General features: G+C 43.0%; 1 protein-coding gene across 6 annotated transcripts in view; it reads right to left on the reverse strand.

Annotated features, from left to right (window-relative positions):
• Positions 1–17,749, reverse strand: part of CUX1 (cut like homeobox 1) — a 280,930-nt gene that overhangs the window by 81,415 nt on the left and 181,766 nt on the right. For all 6 annotated transcript variants that reach the window (XM_063341501.1, XM_063341500.1, XM_063341499.1 and 3 more), the window contains 3 exons: positions 10,044–10,148; positions 7,210–7,398; positions 2,160–2,218 (listed from right to left, as the gene is read on the reverse strand). In XM_063341501.1, coding sequence (XP_063197571.1) covers positions 2,160–2,218; positions 7,210–7,398; positions 10,044–10,148 — 353 coding nt within the window. The remainder of the gene's footprint in view (positions 1–2,159; positions 2,219–7,209; positions 7,399–10,043; positions 10,149–17,749) is intronic.

The following is a 17,749-nucleotide window of genomic DNA, read 5'->3' on the forward strand; positions in this document are numbered from 1 at the left end:
ACAGTCTGACTGCCTGTTCCTATGATCCCAGCTGCAAAGGCAGGAGGGTTAGCACTGTCGTAATACTCGAGAGGGAGCTGAAAGGACACACAGAGCTCTCAGATCTCAAAAACAGGTTTAAAAGCCATTTGGCACAAAAGCCAATGCAGAAAGCAAGGAATTCTCCCATCTCGGATCCTGACGTGGACCCAGTTAAGCTCCTCCAAGGTTAGAAGTTGGCTGATAAAGATCCCCCAGCCTAGAATGCCTCTAACATCCTTGGGAGGATTCCGGAAAACACGCCAGTGCCAGAACAACTGAGAGTTTATACTCTTTCTTCCTTACTGACAAGATATCTCTTTTCTTGGTGCGTATGTGCGCTATGAGCAGCTCATTTCCCTCAGTGTTTCAGGGCACAAAGTAGGCATCGTAGGATTCAGGCTAAGGGCCGCCAGATGTACAGCAATAGACTTTTCGTAGCTTCACTTCCAATCGGACCGTCACTCTCAGGCGATGTACATCTGGATTCTGGCACATCTTTTGGACCAGATGGGAGCAGAGAGGGTGGCGTGAAGGAGCTGCTGAGACGCCGCCGTGCTGCCAACATCGACAGTGCTCTCACAGAGGGTCTTAGCCCCCCGCCCCCTCCAGCAGGACATGGATGAACCCCAGGCCACCTACAAGCTAGCTGGCTGTCCCTTCAAAGTCACCTGCCCAGATGAAAAACGTCACCCACAAATCAGGGGATATAAAGGCTGTAGCAGCCCCGAGAAAGAGATTTGATTAACTGGCACCCCACAAGGGCCGCTTCCAGGAGATTCTCCCATCTCTTCCACTGCAGGCTCATCTTGTAACAACAGGAACAGGCAGAAGCACCAGATGAACACTCCTGTGTTTTCTCCCGGACCTTTTATCTGCCTTCCCATCCCTGCCCTCATGTTGTAAAAAAGAAAAGGAAAAGAAAAAAGGCACTGCCGCCAGGAACACAGGGATCTAAATGAGTTTCGTATCTAAAGTAAAGGCATTAAACCAGGTAGGATTTAAAACTCATTTGCTGTTTCGCCACATTCACATTCTAGTAACTCATGTAGCAAATGGGAAGGTTGCGGCTTAATTCCCATTCGCTGCTTTGCATACGAGGGTATAAACCAGCTGAAATCTGAAGCTGCTTTTCCTTAATGCAGAAGAGAACGTGGACGTACCTACCCCTACCACTAAAACGATGAAGTTTTTTTGAGACCAGTTAATATTCAGGTATAATGACCAAAGAAACGGACAACTCATTTCACTGGACAGAAACTCTATACCCACAGCAGGGTGTGCTGCAGCGAACCAGAACCGCGGCTTGGCTACAAGAGCACCAGGGGCTGGGCTGTCCTCGGGCTCCCCAAACCAAACCTGCTTTCCATATTCTCCGGGGACGCGTAAACAAAAGCACATGACTCCCAGCCTCACCTGAAATACCTCATTAAACAAGGTTAACATTTTTTCAGTCTTCTTAAAATACACACCAAAATGCCAGAATGATGAAAGAAGGGATGGAGCTTCTTGCAGTTATTTAAACCGTGACACTAAACATATTTCTAGTCAAAAAACTTCTCCTCTGAACCTGACAGCTTATCTTGTTATAGTTTAAAATGAGGCTCTCTTAAGTCTCTTAAAAAACCCCTTGAAATAGGAAGAGGCTGTTTGTGGCTTCAGTTTAAAACCACAATATATTAGCAAAAATATACAGTGAAACAAGCACAGCATTAAAATGCTAAGTGCTGAACACTTGGGCTGGCAAAAGCAGAGAAAAGGTATTATGGCCAAAGGCTCCACATTAAATTCTTGGTCCGCGTTACATTCAGCTATTGGCCGAGAATTTTTAAAGAGTGGCCCACCTAAACCACCACGGATTTTCAAGCTTTTTACCCTTGGGGGATGACAGTTTTAGAGCCTTTTCTTCAGGGACGCCTGTATTATTTGCCATTGCGATACTCTGCAGCAACAAAAAGGAGAACTCTCAGATACAGCAGTTGCACTGGCTCTGGATGCGATTTCTGCCAATATTCCCGATTTCCCCGTCTTTGTGGTTTTGACTGAATTCTTTATTGTTCCAAGAACACAGATTTGTGGCTTCATTCAACAATTGTTAAACTAGAGTTTGTGAAAAAATTATGTAGGCATTTAACACTTACTTTAATTCTTTCTTAACCTCTTCATAATCAGCCTGTCCTTTCAGTTTTTCTTCCAGTTGCTTTAAAAGAAAGAACATGGATTTAATTACTTAGATTGTTTTTTTCTGCAGGCTTTCAAAATCATCCTTAAATTATTCCATATATACAGCAGCGCACAAGTGAGGGTTAATGACTCATACCTAATTTACATATATTAGAAAACAAACTATAACCAATTCAACGTAAACACAATTATACCTCACTCTCCCTTTGTTTACAGAGTGCCAAGCATTACAGAATTCAGTAGGGCCCAATTCGGCTGTTCGCAATGTCGCTGTCGTGCGTTCAATAAAGGGATCGGGGAAGACGGTATTAAAAATGGGGCAGCTGAAATTTTTAGGAAACTGATAAATTGGGTAAACAAGCAGGACGCTTTGGCACATCCTGTATTCTTAACAGGACGGTTCTCGATAACCTTATCGACATGAGGAAAGACTGAAGAAGCTGTTGTTGACTGGAACGCCTTAGGCTTGTAAGACTTCTACAATGCCTCATGCCCAGATAAAACAGCTGTACCAAGTCGTTTTACAAGCATTACTTATTGCAGTAACTAACAGGATTACACACCGGAGATGAAGCATTGAGACCGGCTCAGAAGGCCTTTTTGCTCAGGTCTGCCTGACCTGGGGCAGCCTCAGTGGCTTCTCTTCGGTGTGAGGATGGCACAAACGTTGAAACAAACCTCCTAACACAATCCATAACGCAATGCCACACATTTGGACCTTACCCAAGAGCCCCTGCTCCCAACAACAGTGCTCATCACTACAGGATAAATGCTTCAGGAGGCCTAAAACATAGTGATACATAATTGATGCTGTTACGTTGCTTGCGGAAGCCACATTAATTTCCCACTAATCATTTCTTTGCTTAGTACAGGCACGCCTGACCTAAGCAAAGAAAGAACAGAACTTACTGGCTTACAACTCCCATGGATAAGTTCAGGCTAGCTCTGCTTCACTGAATTTTTGGTGTTAAAATTGGCACAGAATCCCAAAGGTCACAAGAAACAGAAATAACACAAGGACGTACCACCCTCAAAGACAAAGCATCCACTTTGAAAAGGAAAGGAATATACGACATGAAAAAGAAAAATAGGGCTTTGTGTCCAGGGGAGGCTGCCTTCAGTGGAGAAGTGAATTCAAGAAGATCCTACACCCAACTCCTGGGCTGCTCGTTGAATGCAGGAGGAAGGCAGGGGAGGGATAATTTTAGCAAACCCGTTTACAATGCAGCCCCATAAAGTTGTGCACCAGCACAATTAGGGGTGCACGAACGGCCGGGCTGGGACAGACGAATAATCAGAAGTGGGAAGAACAATCAGAAGTGGGAAACTCTTAACCATGCTGTCTTCCCCAAGTAAGCCAGTGCGTAGGCATCGCCCATCTCAAAGCTATCCGGTGGGTACAAGCAGCAAACCTGAACACCATGTAATAATACAGCACCCACAGGATCAGTGAGTCCATCATCTGAGCCATCTTCATAATTTAAATGAGGCTTCTTCAGATGTCAACAGCAGCATTGTGGGGCTTTGCTGGACTTCCAGCTATTTCGCCATCTTTAAAGGACCAGAGGGCCAGCTACAACATGGCCCAAGTTCAAGCAGCTTTTCAAGCTGCAGCTCAACACTGAGTAAAATGCAGTTACTGGAACGAGGAATCCAGCCAGGCTTTTTAGTGCACCGGACCAGGCTCAGGAAGACTGGAGAGGGATCTTCGCATGAAACCAGCGAGCCGGAGAGCCCTCGGTACCGGCGAGGGGACTCAGCCTCGCGACTGACAGCTCTAAAACTGGATGCAGGCGATGGGAGGACCCTGCGGAACCACCTGGCATCGCTCAGCTCTCCTTGGCCGTGCCACTCTGCGGCTGCCTCTCGCTGCTCTGTGCTGCTCTACAGCTTGAAGCAAAGCGACACCACAGGTCAGCTCTGCCTTAACTCTGCCACTTGGAACAGCTTAGCTTTCACAGTAGGGATAACTGGCTATTTACATTAGCCCTCAGTATAAAAAGTACTGGAAGCGATTTAAATCAAACTATTATCCTGGATTAATATTTTAGTTACTTACACAAGGATATGCGGAGAAAAAAAGCTTTTTGTAGAAAAAAAAGATATAAAATGCAGAAAAAAAATCCAATTTCCATTTAAAATATATCTATATTAAATCGAATTCTGTAAAGGTATATGCTATACCCTGAAAGTATTTCTGGAAATTCTAGGTACACGGCACAGTTTAAAAAAAAAAAGAAAAAAGATGTTGACGGAATGAAGCTCTCTTGGACCCTCAGGTACTTGTGTGCTGTTAGAGCAGTATGGCAACCAGCAATATTTTACTTTGAATTGTATAAAAAACACATCCATCCATCATTCCCAAGTACCTAATACAGAGACTGTTGCCATGGAAAATCTGCACCTAAATGTATACTTTACTAAACAATGTAAACTAACAACTGAGAATGCAACGCCTGTGTATACGCAGACCATTTAGGCACTTGGCATCTTCCCAGTCAACGACTGTTTTGAAATGTATTAGTATGGTAATTGTCTCAAAGAACCCTGAAAAAATGCACAGAACATGGTATAACAAAGGTTCAAGCTGTGAGACAATCTGGAGGAACTAATATCTTGCACTAAATATCAACCTGGTTAATTCAGACAAAATATATTCTAACGTCCTCCAACATACACAAATGCAGGGAGCCAGAGGACAGACGGAACGGACGGGCGGCATTGCTGCACGCTAAACTTGCAGATATTCCATGTTAAGGAATCATCTCGCATCGGTTGTGCGAGTGACCCCATGTCAGAGGATGCACAGGTAAGTTCCCCTCTTACGTTATTTAAAAAGACCAAACCGTCACTGTATTATTAACTGAAGCGTCTCAGGTAAAACAGCACGGGCTGTATTCTGGGGCTTAAAACCTTTTAAAAACCCCATTAGGCTCATGTCGTGGTTTAGTTTCCAGTGATATACTAAAAGGCCCATATTAATTAACCTAGGTTATTTGCTGTATCTCTCTGCTAACTAGCACCGCTGTATTTTAACTGGGTAGCTGGGAAGCTCTAACTCCCAGCAACAAAGGGTTAATATCATTACAGTTAGAAAAGTCTTGTTACTAGAGGACATGTTTTGATTATTAGATTAGATGAAGATAAAGAAGCAATAATTTTGAAAGTATTTCTGTATTGTTTCATTAAGTCATAGAGTATTAAAGAATTCCCCCAAGATATGGTCTGAGAACATTGCTTTAATTTGTGAAACTGATTCATTTTTTGTGGAGGCAACCATTACAATAACAGTTATTTTAGAAGCAATTCCTCTATAATCAAACATGAGATCAACACATCACCACTGAGATTTGGGTCTCTGTACCACACGTCTCAGACACAGGGTTTCCCAGCACTTTGGGGTAAAAGTATGTATTTTGAAATATTTTTATAGTGCAACAAATAAGGTTAAAGAGGGTTGAAATGACCAAAACTTTATCAGTAGAGTCACTGCATCAGACACGATCAACAGGAACCTAAATACAGAGCATTAGGCGGGCCAGACTATGAGAAAATGGAAGGAGATTACTGCAATGAAAATCAAAGACTTGCTCTGTCATTTCTGTGATCCTACTCCCTTTGAAGTTAATGGCTAACTAATACTGACCTCACCAGGAACATGCTTTATTCCGAGAAAATCTGTCAAGTGCAGGGACTCAAGGTATTTTCTATCAGGCTTTATGAAAAAATAAAAAAACCCTGTGACATGGGTGTAGCCAGCAAAATGCGTCCCTCCGAACCATCCTCCCTCATTACGAGAGGTGCCCCCAGAGACCGATCCCATCAATACAGGAACCCAGTAAGTTTCCTTTGCTCTACTCAATTTTCATGAAAATTCTGCCAGGCTCTCTTGAAACATGCAGAACGCATACGGAATGCAACACTTCAGCTTTCATCCTTAACAGACACTTGTCCACATAAATTTTGCTACGCCAGAGCAAAACTAGTAACCTCTAAAAAATGTCAGAATTAGAACAATTTGTAAGAGTTGCAATTGAGCATTAAATCATTCTGATAGAGGAAAGCTGCCCACGCCACCGTCAGAGCTAAGTGGGTACCATCAGCCTCCTGCTTTCAAAAACCTCTCAGACTATAAAACCTGCAAAACTATGAAGTTTTTAATGGAATAGATAAATTTATCTTGTTTACACTTTGAAGCTCATAGATGGCAGAACAATGAAAGAGACGGGAGGTACAGGAAACTGATTCATAACACATGTCAGGAAACATTTCTCATGCTTACTGATAGATCAAAACTGTGTGGGCTAGCGCACGAAGAAAGTAAAGCTGCTGAAAAGGTAAAGGTAAAAGGGTCACTCACAAAACTGCTGGGTGTTTCTTCTGGGTTTGGTGCAGTGCTACTGGTGTGCAAACGAGCATAGGACTAGACTGCTAATTATAAATGGGATTACCGTGCAGCAAATATACAGTTTAAAAAAACCCAAAAAAGCTTATTAAGGCCAAAAAGCCTTCTCTTTGTGTCTTGGCTTTCCTTGGTGTTATGCTCTAAATGACACACTCCCCTTTTCCAGTGGAGAGAACTGGAGGGGGTAGCAGGTAAATTCAAAGACAGACCATAGCACGATAAACATTCCTGGCAAAGCTGCAATACCCATCGCTGGAATGGGAATGATAAGTTTTAAAACCTAAGAAGGATTTTCTGTGCCTTTTCAGTTCAGCCACTTCACTATATATCCATGGTAAATATGTGTTGGCTTTAATCCTAAAGGTAGCCACGTTCTGCAAAAACAAATTTCAAACCAATGGGAACTAGGTAAATTAAATTTCAACAAAACTGTGCTCACTTTGAAGAAAACACCACAGAAACTGGAATTCAACAGCATCCTGAAGAAGTCAATGGCTTTTCCGGTGCCTCTCAGAACCACAGAAAACTTACATCAGTAAAACCCAATATTGGCACGTCAGTTATAGCCTTGGAAAGCTGCTGAGCACAGAACCGAGCCTTACTTTGAGTGTGCTGTTTTTGGCGGTCAGCTGCTGCTCCAGCTGTGAGATTTGGCTGCTGGAGTTCTCCCGCAGCTTGGTGAGGCTGCCCTGGAGTCTCTGGACATCTTCTACCAGCTGGGCGATTTCCCGCTCCTTCGCAGCCAGTTCTACTTCCAAGCTGGACCGTGTTAGCACCTCGATGGCCTGTTCCTAAGGTGAAAAAGATATTAGAGCACATAAATAAAAAAATGCAGCAAGCTTGAAGTCAGGGCAGTTAGGTAAGGACCAAGCATGGCATGGGGTAGCATGAGAGACAGAAATAATCTCTAAATCCTGTGGCTGACTGCGTGAATCTGGAAGATGAACCTTTCTGCTCCCCAGGACAGCTCTTTGGTGAAATAAGGATAATGGAGAGAATAAATGTCCCTATTTCGTAAGTGTTCTGGAAAGAGGCAGCCGTGAAAGTCAAGGGATTCTATTTAGATCTATTTATTATTAATAGTCCAAATGCTTTGACAACTATGAAAATCTGTGCTTACAAAATACTAATCAGATAAAATATTCTGAAGTAATGGAGCAGAATTTCTTAATCAGGAACGGCAGAGTCATGTGCCTTTGGCTCTTCATATGCACGCCATGTTCCAGGCAAAATTGTCAAAAATTGCCCCAAAGTGCTACTTCCAATGAACTTGCTCCTTGCATGAAAATTGTTCACTGTTAACATTACCGCTAGCAACTAAAGCCTGTCCTCCATGGGGATGAAGACAGATGTGACAGCTGTTAAGACAAGGCCGTTCTCCCTACGGTCTCCACTTTCAGAAATTCCCTTTCCTGAACCAGGATCTTTCTTCTTCCAGTTTCCCACAGCTGCAAAATCTGTCCTCAAGCCTGAAACTTCCTCACTAGACTGACATTGCAATAGGACAAGAAATAAGAGAGGACAGAGAAGTTAGGAAGAAGGTAGGATCTATTCAGAAAAGATAATACAGACTAATTGTACCATCTCTTTTGTCTCCTTTTGTGTTAAGAGATCAACAGCTATAATGCTTCGGGAAGCTCTGAACCTCTTTCCATGAAGAACATAAGGAAATCCTTGTGGGGATCTGGGGAGCACAGGGCAACCCAGTGATGAACACACGTTCCATTAAAAAGCCTAAAACGCGTCTTACAAACGTTAATGGCTGTTCCTCAGAAAACACCAGTGAAGTAGGAAAAAATCCATTTACCGAGAGAGACAATGATCGTAAGCACTAATACCAAAGACCCTACAGTGAAAGAGCTGAAAATTCAACCCACCGACGCTGTCACCCAAGCACTTTCCTTACAATTCACGATGACATTGCAGCAGATTGCAGTATACTCCATACCCTCTTCTCTGGAAAATACAGGCACAACAAAATACCTTTTCCGTATCTTCTAAACACTTAGCTTGATTCTCCGTGACTACATGGCATTGCATCTCACAGAATGCTACATGTATGAACAGCAGTTAACAACGCTCTCCTATTACACTGAATTATACTTTTAACTTGAAAAAAACCTCTAATTTGCTTGCATGAAACATCACAAGTTGTATAATCATCTGCTGCTTGTGCCTATTGAGACTAGAACGTAGAGTCTGAAATAAGATAGATAATGATCATTTTCATCCTGCAGTAGTTGTCATATTAAATATAAATGAAGTGCAGAAGTACTATTAAATACAAGAAAGACCTAATGTTAAAATAATGATAAGACTAGGACACGAGATAGGAAGAGGCAGGTAATTCAGAGTTACAAGTGATATTCGGGCTTTTTATTCTTTTTTTATTTTTTGTTTTGCAGCCTGCGTGTCTATCTTTCGATTTCCCTGAGAAAATACTGGGTCGTATTAATAGACGACCAAACAGATCTGGAGGACTTACGGTTTGTTACTCATTCTCTGCAAATGTATTTTAAAGGCAACCATGTGTTTCTCCACTGTCAGTGTCAAGCATGTATATGGCTCGCAAGAAAAAAAGCAATACAAGGAGCATGATTTCTTTTGTTTGTTAAATCTGCTGCTTAGAAGTAGACTAAATTTCACTTAATTGCATATTTACATTTAAGTACTCCTATTTCTCCAAAATCAAAATAATCTGTCTGCTCATTTGCGGTACCTGTTAACCCAGGACCAGCTGGAGTTCCGCAATAGCGCCCTGTGCCTGCACGGTCCGACGGCCTCCCCAGCCAGCGGTGTTTGCTTGATTTAGAAACATGCAGAGAAGGCAACAACCAGCCAGACCTTTAGGAGCACAGGGTACCTCCTCAATTTTCTAAGCTGCTTTTATTGAATTTGTAAGCGTAATTCTCAGCTGAGATATATTCAGAGTGAAAACCGGAATGATACCGAATTTGTGTGTGGCTCCTCTGACAGCCCGTACACTAAGAACAACAAGCCGCAGCCACGGGCAGGCAGCAGGTCCCGCTAACGCGACCAGCTCTGGGCAAAGCTGGTGCCCTGGGTCTGAAGCTCCACACCCCGGCACTCTTTGTCATACCGCATTCCTGCCTTTATTTTCCCTCTGCTGACGCTCCTGCCAACAGGAAATAATTTCCGAGCGTTGCTGCCGTCCGCCCGGACCGGCCGCCGCGGAGATCTATGGATCACCGTACCAGTCACCACGGAGCAGAGTGACCTCTGTCCTTCCTGTGGTCTTCTGCAGACACCAGCCCCCTTAGAAGTTTAACCAAACTGCAATCCCAAAGGAACACCATTCCATTCCAGTTAAAATACTGCTCCAAACAGATATTTTTATAGCTGCGAGCATATATTGAAAGAGCTGTGCTGCAGGAATGTCAGAAACCTGTAAGAGTCAGTAAATATTTTCTCTCACCACATCAGGTGCCTTCTGGATCTGCGTAGCAAGTTGGAGAGATTTGTTGGCTGACGAGAGCTGCTCCCTTAAGGTCTCTGCTTCTCTCTGAGCCACCTCTGCCCTCTGAAGGAAATGAAAAGGGGCGAAAAGAGAAAGTACATTCAGTTTAACAACTGACAATTATTACAAGAACATTCATCAATTCATGCCTGACTGAATATAATTGATTTTCCTAAACACTCAACCTAATAAATGTTAGAAAAAAACATAGAATGTGATGGATTTTTATTTTAAACAGTACAAGGAAGAAATAATTGAGCGATTATGACAGTAATTTAACGCTAGGAGCAAGGAATCCCCTGCTGATACTAATGCTGCGGCCCACTGAATTTCCCAGACTGAATAAATACAAGTGGAAATGGAGTCTTTTTATTCAATTTCTTTCTATTCTCATAGACCAAGCAGATTTTATTGCGAGGTTCCTCATGGGAATAATTCTCCCGGGTAAATGCTGAATTAAAAGATATTCTGACCATTCTCTCTAACACACATACAATGTTGTGGGCTGTCTTTCTTCAGTAATTATTTCCCAAAACATGAATTGTTAGAGCCCATTCTTTCAGCAGGTCTATTTATTCAACAATATTTAACCCTAAACTGACAATTTTGCACAGATCGGTTACCAACTGCGGAGGATTTACAGAATATCTGATAAGCCTGTGACTTGGCTACCAGACAAAATTCCCATACAAATATTCAATAATAACAGAATGGAGAAAGGCAGAGTTATGAGGAAAGATCGTCTGTACAAGACTTAGGGGAGAGACAGATGGATCACTAACTTCAGGCAATAAATAGCAGCAAAGTCCTTTCCATAACCATGTATAAGCTTCTGTTCAGAAAAGCAGAACAAAACCTGGCTGTTTTTACAGCATAGACTCCTCCTGGTCAGACTTTCTTCTCTCTTTTTCTAAAAAAATGCATTTTATTATTATAAAACCACACCGCTTACCTCCTTGAGTAACCAGTTTTTCACCTGGGCTGCTCCATGCAAATCACACTGCACTTCCAGCAGAAAATAGCTAAAATCATCTCCTATCTCCACTTTCGAGACGTCTCACCAACTCTTCCAAACCCATGAACTGCCACCAACCAAGGCCAAAACTTTTCTTGACCAACTTTTACCCTTTACACCAATGGGTCCCTTGCCTTATTGAATAACAAATTCATTTTTAACCAACGAAAACTGCTGTATTTTTTTGTACCAGATTCTCCACTTTTTCAGCTAATCCTTTTGAAAACCTAAGTCTTCTAAAATAGCGACTATAAAACTTACATCCCCGTGGGCGTGCATGGTCTTTGACTTCCTAGTCAAAGCGGAGACTCTGCCTGCGTGTTTAATCAATCAGTAAACTAACGGCAATCAAATACTAAATGCATCATCTGCGCTATTTGCTCACAACATTCTATTAAATGATTTTGCATAGGTTCTACAGCGGTAATTAAAATGTAATTGTAAAAGTACAGTAACATGGCTCTAATAATCAGAGCAAGGGACACAAGCTATTGTCTGACTGAAAAAAAGGCAGCAGAATTAAAAAGGCACAAACAGAGAAAGTTTACGTTGTTTGTGCAGCTGGATAGTATTAGGATTAAAAACTGAGCTAACGGTACAGATGGAGATACATTATTTTCTCGCACTTTATTAGCTGTAGATGTACCTATATTGATCTAATAGCTGCTAAACAACTCCAGCAAAGCAGGACAAGTCACTACACTGTGGCACTTGCTCTTGCGTCTACTGCTGTATAAGTAATGGGTTTTGCAGCCTTAAGCAATTCTGCTGATGGCTTCCATTCACAGCAGCATTGTTTTGCGAATCTATTCAGCTTGCATGCAAGCAAACCACAGAGGATATTTCTAATAGATGTTACATCTGCATATACAGTAAGCTGTCAGCTGCCCTTTCTGCACAGCCTCCCCAGCCAATTCAGGACACCTGTTGTAATCCTGTGAATAATATCAGACAAGACTTCATACTACGCATTGTTAAAAATACATCAACAGAAACTTTGGGCAATTCCGTTTGGGAAATACTGGTCAATTATTCTTTTTTTTTTTTGCCCCCAGAATGGAAGCTTTTTAGAGCCAGCTTATAGATGGGTTCAGCGTCTGGAAAGCACTTTTGGGTGCCATTGCAATATAAATTATAAATTACACACAAAAACCTGTTAAAAGAACAGCGGTTTCAAAACTGAGCACTTAAAAGTTTTGAAAGGCCAACCCCACGGCCGCAGGTGTGCCAGGCCACCCCGTGCGCGGGGCTTTGGGAGGCAGGATGGATCCGCGCAGCAACATGCCATTGCTTTTTCCCACCGAGACCCCTACTTTGTTCAGCTCGCGGGATGAATCTTGCTCGGTGAATGAATATTTTGCTTTGTCCTGCTTGGTCTGTGTGCGACCTCTGCGGCTTATTTACTGCAAACTAATCCCACCCTCCTCTGCAGATAGGATTAATCGCTTCCTCATGGGCTGTGATCTGGTTTCCACCACCAGAGGATCCAAGAGCTTCAGAAATGTTAATGAATGCGCTGGCAGAACCCCCGTTTTGAGCTCCCTGGGTTCCCCAAGCTCCCAGCATGTTGCCATTTGGGTGGCTCGGGCTCACCAGCACCCAAGACCTCGCACAGCGGCTGGGGTGCTGCTTCCCTCCAAAGTCCTCTGCCTTTGCCTCTCTGGCTCCTACCCCTCTTTGCTTTGTCCCCTTCCTAATTCATTTTGGCCACTGGAAGCACCCTTTGCACCTTCTCTTGAGCTTCCCGGTGCCTTTAGCTTCAGGCAGGAAAAAGCAAGCTCGTATCTCACACAACTTAACAAATACACACGAACTTCCACGATTGGTCTTACCCCCACGATCTCCTCCTTCCTCTTTTCCTCGTTGCCTCTTCTCCAAAGGTCCTGGTGTCTACCCCGTCCCGCTCCTTCTCCTCCCTCCCTCCCCGCCACCAATTCCCCCTCTCCGCTTCCCGCTCTCCGCGCTCTCACGCCGGCGGTGCCCGTCTCCCCGCCGCAGCCCGGAGAAGCATCTCCCCTCCCGCTGCTCCCCCTCGAAGTGGCGCTGAACCTTGTTGCCACCAAGAGAAGAAAAACCTGGCTGGTTAATGTTCACCCAGCTGGGTGACTGCAGCACGACTACAGCGTGCTTGGGACAGGCACGGACATCAAAGCCGACAAATTCAAACCAGATTCTGTTGAATTTGTGTGAACTCATATTTTTTTTCAGACGCTTATAGGCTGGCCAAACTTGGGGCTTTATTTTTTTTAATTTTCCTTTTGCTACTTGAAGCAACAGAAGATACAAGCCTGAGAAAAAGGCAAACCCTCCCTCATCAAGTGCCAAGCCCCTTCTCTTAAATATGGGCACAGCAGGCTCCTCACCAAAACAGCAAGAACAACTCGTAACATGTGGGGAGAAGTGGATTTTTTTTCCTAATCTTGTTCTTAGAAATGGTTGAACAATTTTTCCTGAAATAAGAAAAGAGAGCGCGGCCAGAGACAGACGCCCAGTATGGAAAACGGCTAAAATCTACCAATCTTGCACAACTTGGAGCCACTGGAAAGTTCACGCAACCTTCTCTTTGTGTGAAGCTCTCCCACTTTGGCTAAGAAATACGTATTCCATGGTACAGTTGCTTTTCATCAGTCAGAGCTGAAACTCTTGGTTTCTTACTTCCAAATCTACTGTGCACAGCCCAGAAAAACCACGATGACCAGTGACAGTCACGCTGCTGGCCTTGCTAGAGACCATGCAAATCCAGCATTGCCTAAAAATGACGTTTTTCTGGATACCTCAGTCATACAATTCCTCTTAATTTCCATATCGCTGTTTTTCTAGCGGAGGGCTACTCCCTAGTAACGAAACACCTCAAAATACTTTCGTTCTCCTTAATACAGTGTGTAAATATTGTAGTGTTCACAGTGAAGCCAGTAGGTCATGATCATGGTGCTGCCGTGTGCTTTCCAATTAGAAAAAAAACAAAAAAGCCTTACACAATATATCCAGTTTAAATTATTCTCATTGTTTCCTGACAAGATAATGAATAGCATTAACTGAGTGCTCTTCTACTTACAGTAAAATGTTAATTTGATCAAAGACCAGTGGTGTGAATAGCAAAATGAGATACTTACAAGCAAAAAAGTATAACCTTTCCCTTAAAGTTCCACCGGCCAAACTATATTTCCTTATTACGTGCTAAATTCGGTGCTATACACGGCAAAATCTTCCTACGGGCTAGGAGTGTATATTACCACAAGTAATTCTGCTGAAGTTAATGAGCCCGGTTATGGCAGTAATCACCATGCTTGGTTTTAAATGCTTGAAGCTGAGATTCTTACTTGCAAGCTGCTGCAAAAAGCTAGGTTTCTCGAAGTACGAGATCAATTAAAGCACTCTGGTTCAATGTGCTTTGATTTTCTAACTTTTGAGATATAAAAATTTATTTTACAACCTTTAAGCGACCCCAGCTTTCACAGAACAACAGCAAGTTGATCAGAAATTCTGTGACATGAAAGACTCTTCAAGGCTCTGGCACCTATTTTTTCCAGCAATGGAGAATTACTTAAAAAAAAAATAAAATAAAACAACTCCAAACAGAAGAGGTTGAGTTGTCTTCATTCTTGTCTTCAGGCTATTGCACTTTCCTTCGTGCACTAAAAGGCTGCCAGATAAATGTATTCCCAACTGAAAGCCAAGCATTTACAGGAAACTCCTGTGTTTGTATGAAAATAATATTAACCATATTTTGCCTTCATACAGCACTTCTCCATGCAAGGAGCTCAACGCACTTTGTAAAGTAAATGTTATTCCCATTTCCCAGATAGTGAAACCACGGGACTGAGCGAATAACCTCATCTGTTACAAAATGGCACGACTCTGCTGAATTCGGCGGGGCCACGGCACACCACGAGAGCAGAGGAGCTGCTCCATGGCAAAGGGAGGCGGACTGAAAAGCGGGTATTTGGGAAGGGTCAGAGCAAACCCCTCCCGCCCAGCACCTGCGCTACCTATACTGGCTTGCATTTGTGTTGCTAAGTGAAAGGGGAGAATTTATTCCATCCGCTGCTGAAAACCATACATATTTTATAGCAATCTCGCTTCGTGGGAATTTGTTTTCAAACCGTTTTCCAATGTGATTTGTTAGGGCCAGGAAGGCACCATACCCAATGAAATAAAAAAATAACCTCGAGAACAGCATTTCTCCTAAAATGCCCTGGTAAGGTTTTCTTTCTACTTCTATAGCAGGCGCCGTTTTATGTATTTTGGTGGAAGTTCGGTTACAAAAAATGCTTAAACTCCCTAACCCTTCCTCTACAAATCTTAAAATCTAACACTACGTTTCTGTGGAATAAATAGTACTGATCCAATCCAGATTCTTTAATAAACTGGTTATGAAAGAACAGTTGTTTCCTATAGAAACCGAAGTTTCTATATTTGACTTTCTTTCCCCAGAAAAAAACAAGAAGTAGAAATCTGGGAGCACTATCGGCGCTGTGAAGATGGAAAGAAAACCAATGGAAACATTTTGCTTTTCCAAAGGCACAAACATGGCACAGACACAGCAGGAAAAAAATAAATTCATTCTTTTCCTATAGCTTTCACAATGCAATCCACAAAAAAATTGTCCCATGTTCCCTGACTATTGTAACTCCCAAAATCTAAGGATCCTTATATCTGATTCTGCTTTTCAAATTGATTTCCTCCTCAGGATTAAAATACAATAACCCAGGATCAACCAACCCTAACCGAAGTTCTACTTTTTTTCTTTTCAAAGTGAAAAAGCACTTTTTTTCCAAGAAGCCCAAATTACAAAGCCCATTAGACTTTTTTTTTCTTTCTCTTAAAACAATGTGAACTGAATGTATAAAGGCAGTAAACAGACTAGATACATCAACGACGTGAAACCACAAACTTTGACTCAATAATAAAACCTTAAACTGAGCCCCCCCTCTCTCTTTTTTAAAAAGAATTAACACTCCGAAGTATTTCTGTTGTCACAACACAGGAATTATTCTTTTCAACAGAAACGCCAGTTTTTCTCACGCACAGCTGGGTGATTCCAGGTTGCGAGATGAAGGATAGAAACAGACGGATAATTCGTTTGAATAAATTTGCCGTCCAAAAGACTCGTGACTTACTGCCATGAACGCTTAAGAGAAAGGGATAAACTTGAAAAGGTACTGAAACGCGCTAACCATAACTATTTGCGTAAAATATACATTCACACAACTGTAACTGTTGCAAATGCAGAGAAGTACACTGGAGCTTCATTAACTTCACTGATTGGAAATTATAATATTCTGGGAATCAAACAATAAAAAATTCAAAGATGCTATATCCCGAACTATGATAAATCATTTATTTTGACAAGTAAGGGTAGTTTAGTTTTAATTATTTATTACTATACTTCGTAGCATATCAGAAAATATGCAGTGATTTATTGTGCAAAATGAAATCTTAATAAAACGAGTCCCTTCCCCAAACTACAGGATTATTAAATCTTCATGGAAATGTGAGGGTGAACTCTTGGCTTACTTTCGTTATCGAGCTGGTGAGTTAGCAAAGTGAAAATAAGCCATTCCTATTGCGTTTAGTTATAATTTGGCTTCAGCGCTTTACACACCCAAGCCATACAAGTCACACCACCCCGGGGACAAGGAGAGGATCCGAGAGGATTTGGGGCCAGACTCTTTTCGGTGGTGCCTGGCGATGGGACAAGTGGCAACGGGCACAAACTTGACCATGGGAAGTCCCATCTCAACATGAGGAGGAACTTCTTTACCCTGAGGGTGGCAGAGCCCTGGCACAGGCTGCCCAGAGAGGTGGGGGAGTCTCCGTCTCCGGAGACATCCCAACCCCGCCTGGACGCGTTCCTGTGCCACCTGCTCTGGGTGACCCTGCTCTGGCAGGGGATTGGACTGGGTGATCCCCAGAGGTCCCTTCCAACCCTACTATTTTGTGGTTCTGTGAGGGCAGAGCCCAGCTGCCCACAGCTCCTCTGCCGCCTCCCAGAAGACGCAGTTGCCTCTTTACTGCTAAAGCGAGTGGGGGCTACTGGCTTCGGACCTTACACCCCCCCCCTAAACCTACACGTCATGGAGCTAACGGCTCCTCTTGAGGCAGGCGTAGGTAGACCAGCCGTTTTAATGCACCATTCTTGTCCTTTTTGTACCGGTTTATAGCCCTCAGGACTTTAAAGTGGCTGCCACTGACACCCACCTCCCAGGCAGGCCCCCCCTCACGCAGCAGTGGGTGTAAATTGATGTGCTTAAACTACTCTGTGGGAGCTTCGTCAGTGTGAAGGGGACTAGTCATGCTGCAAAACCCCACTCAAGATCTTGGATTAACCGCACCGAGTGCCTGGATTAGCAGCTGAGGAATGGCTGGCATCCCAGCAGCCACCACATCGTCACCTCCAGCACCCGCCTCCAAACCCCTCCATCCCACCTCACGCCACTCAAGTGAGGGACTTACTTCTCTTGTTGGTTAGGGTTAGGGTTACGGTTTGTGGGAAAATTCAGTTTATACCTTGTGATAATAATATAATAGAGAGAAACTGAGTTTTGCAGTCACTACCCCTTTTTCTTTCTGAGCAGAAAACTGCAAAGCTCACTGGTATTTAAAGGTAATTATTTCTATGAGCCAGTGAGTTCTTCTGGGGATGATA

The sequence above is a fragment of the Chroicocephalus ridibundus genome, chromosome 7, assembly GCF_963924245.1.
Source record: "Chroicocephalus ridibundus chromosome 7, bChrRid1.1, whole genome shotgun sequence".
Lineage (NCBI taxonomy): Eukaryota > Metazoa > Chordata > Aves > Charadriiformes > Laridae > Chroicocephalus > Chroicocephalus ridibundus.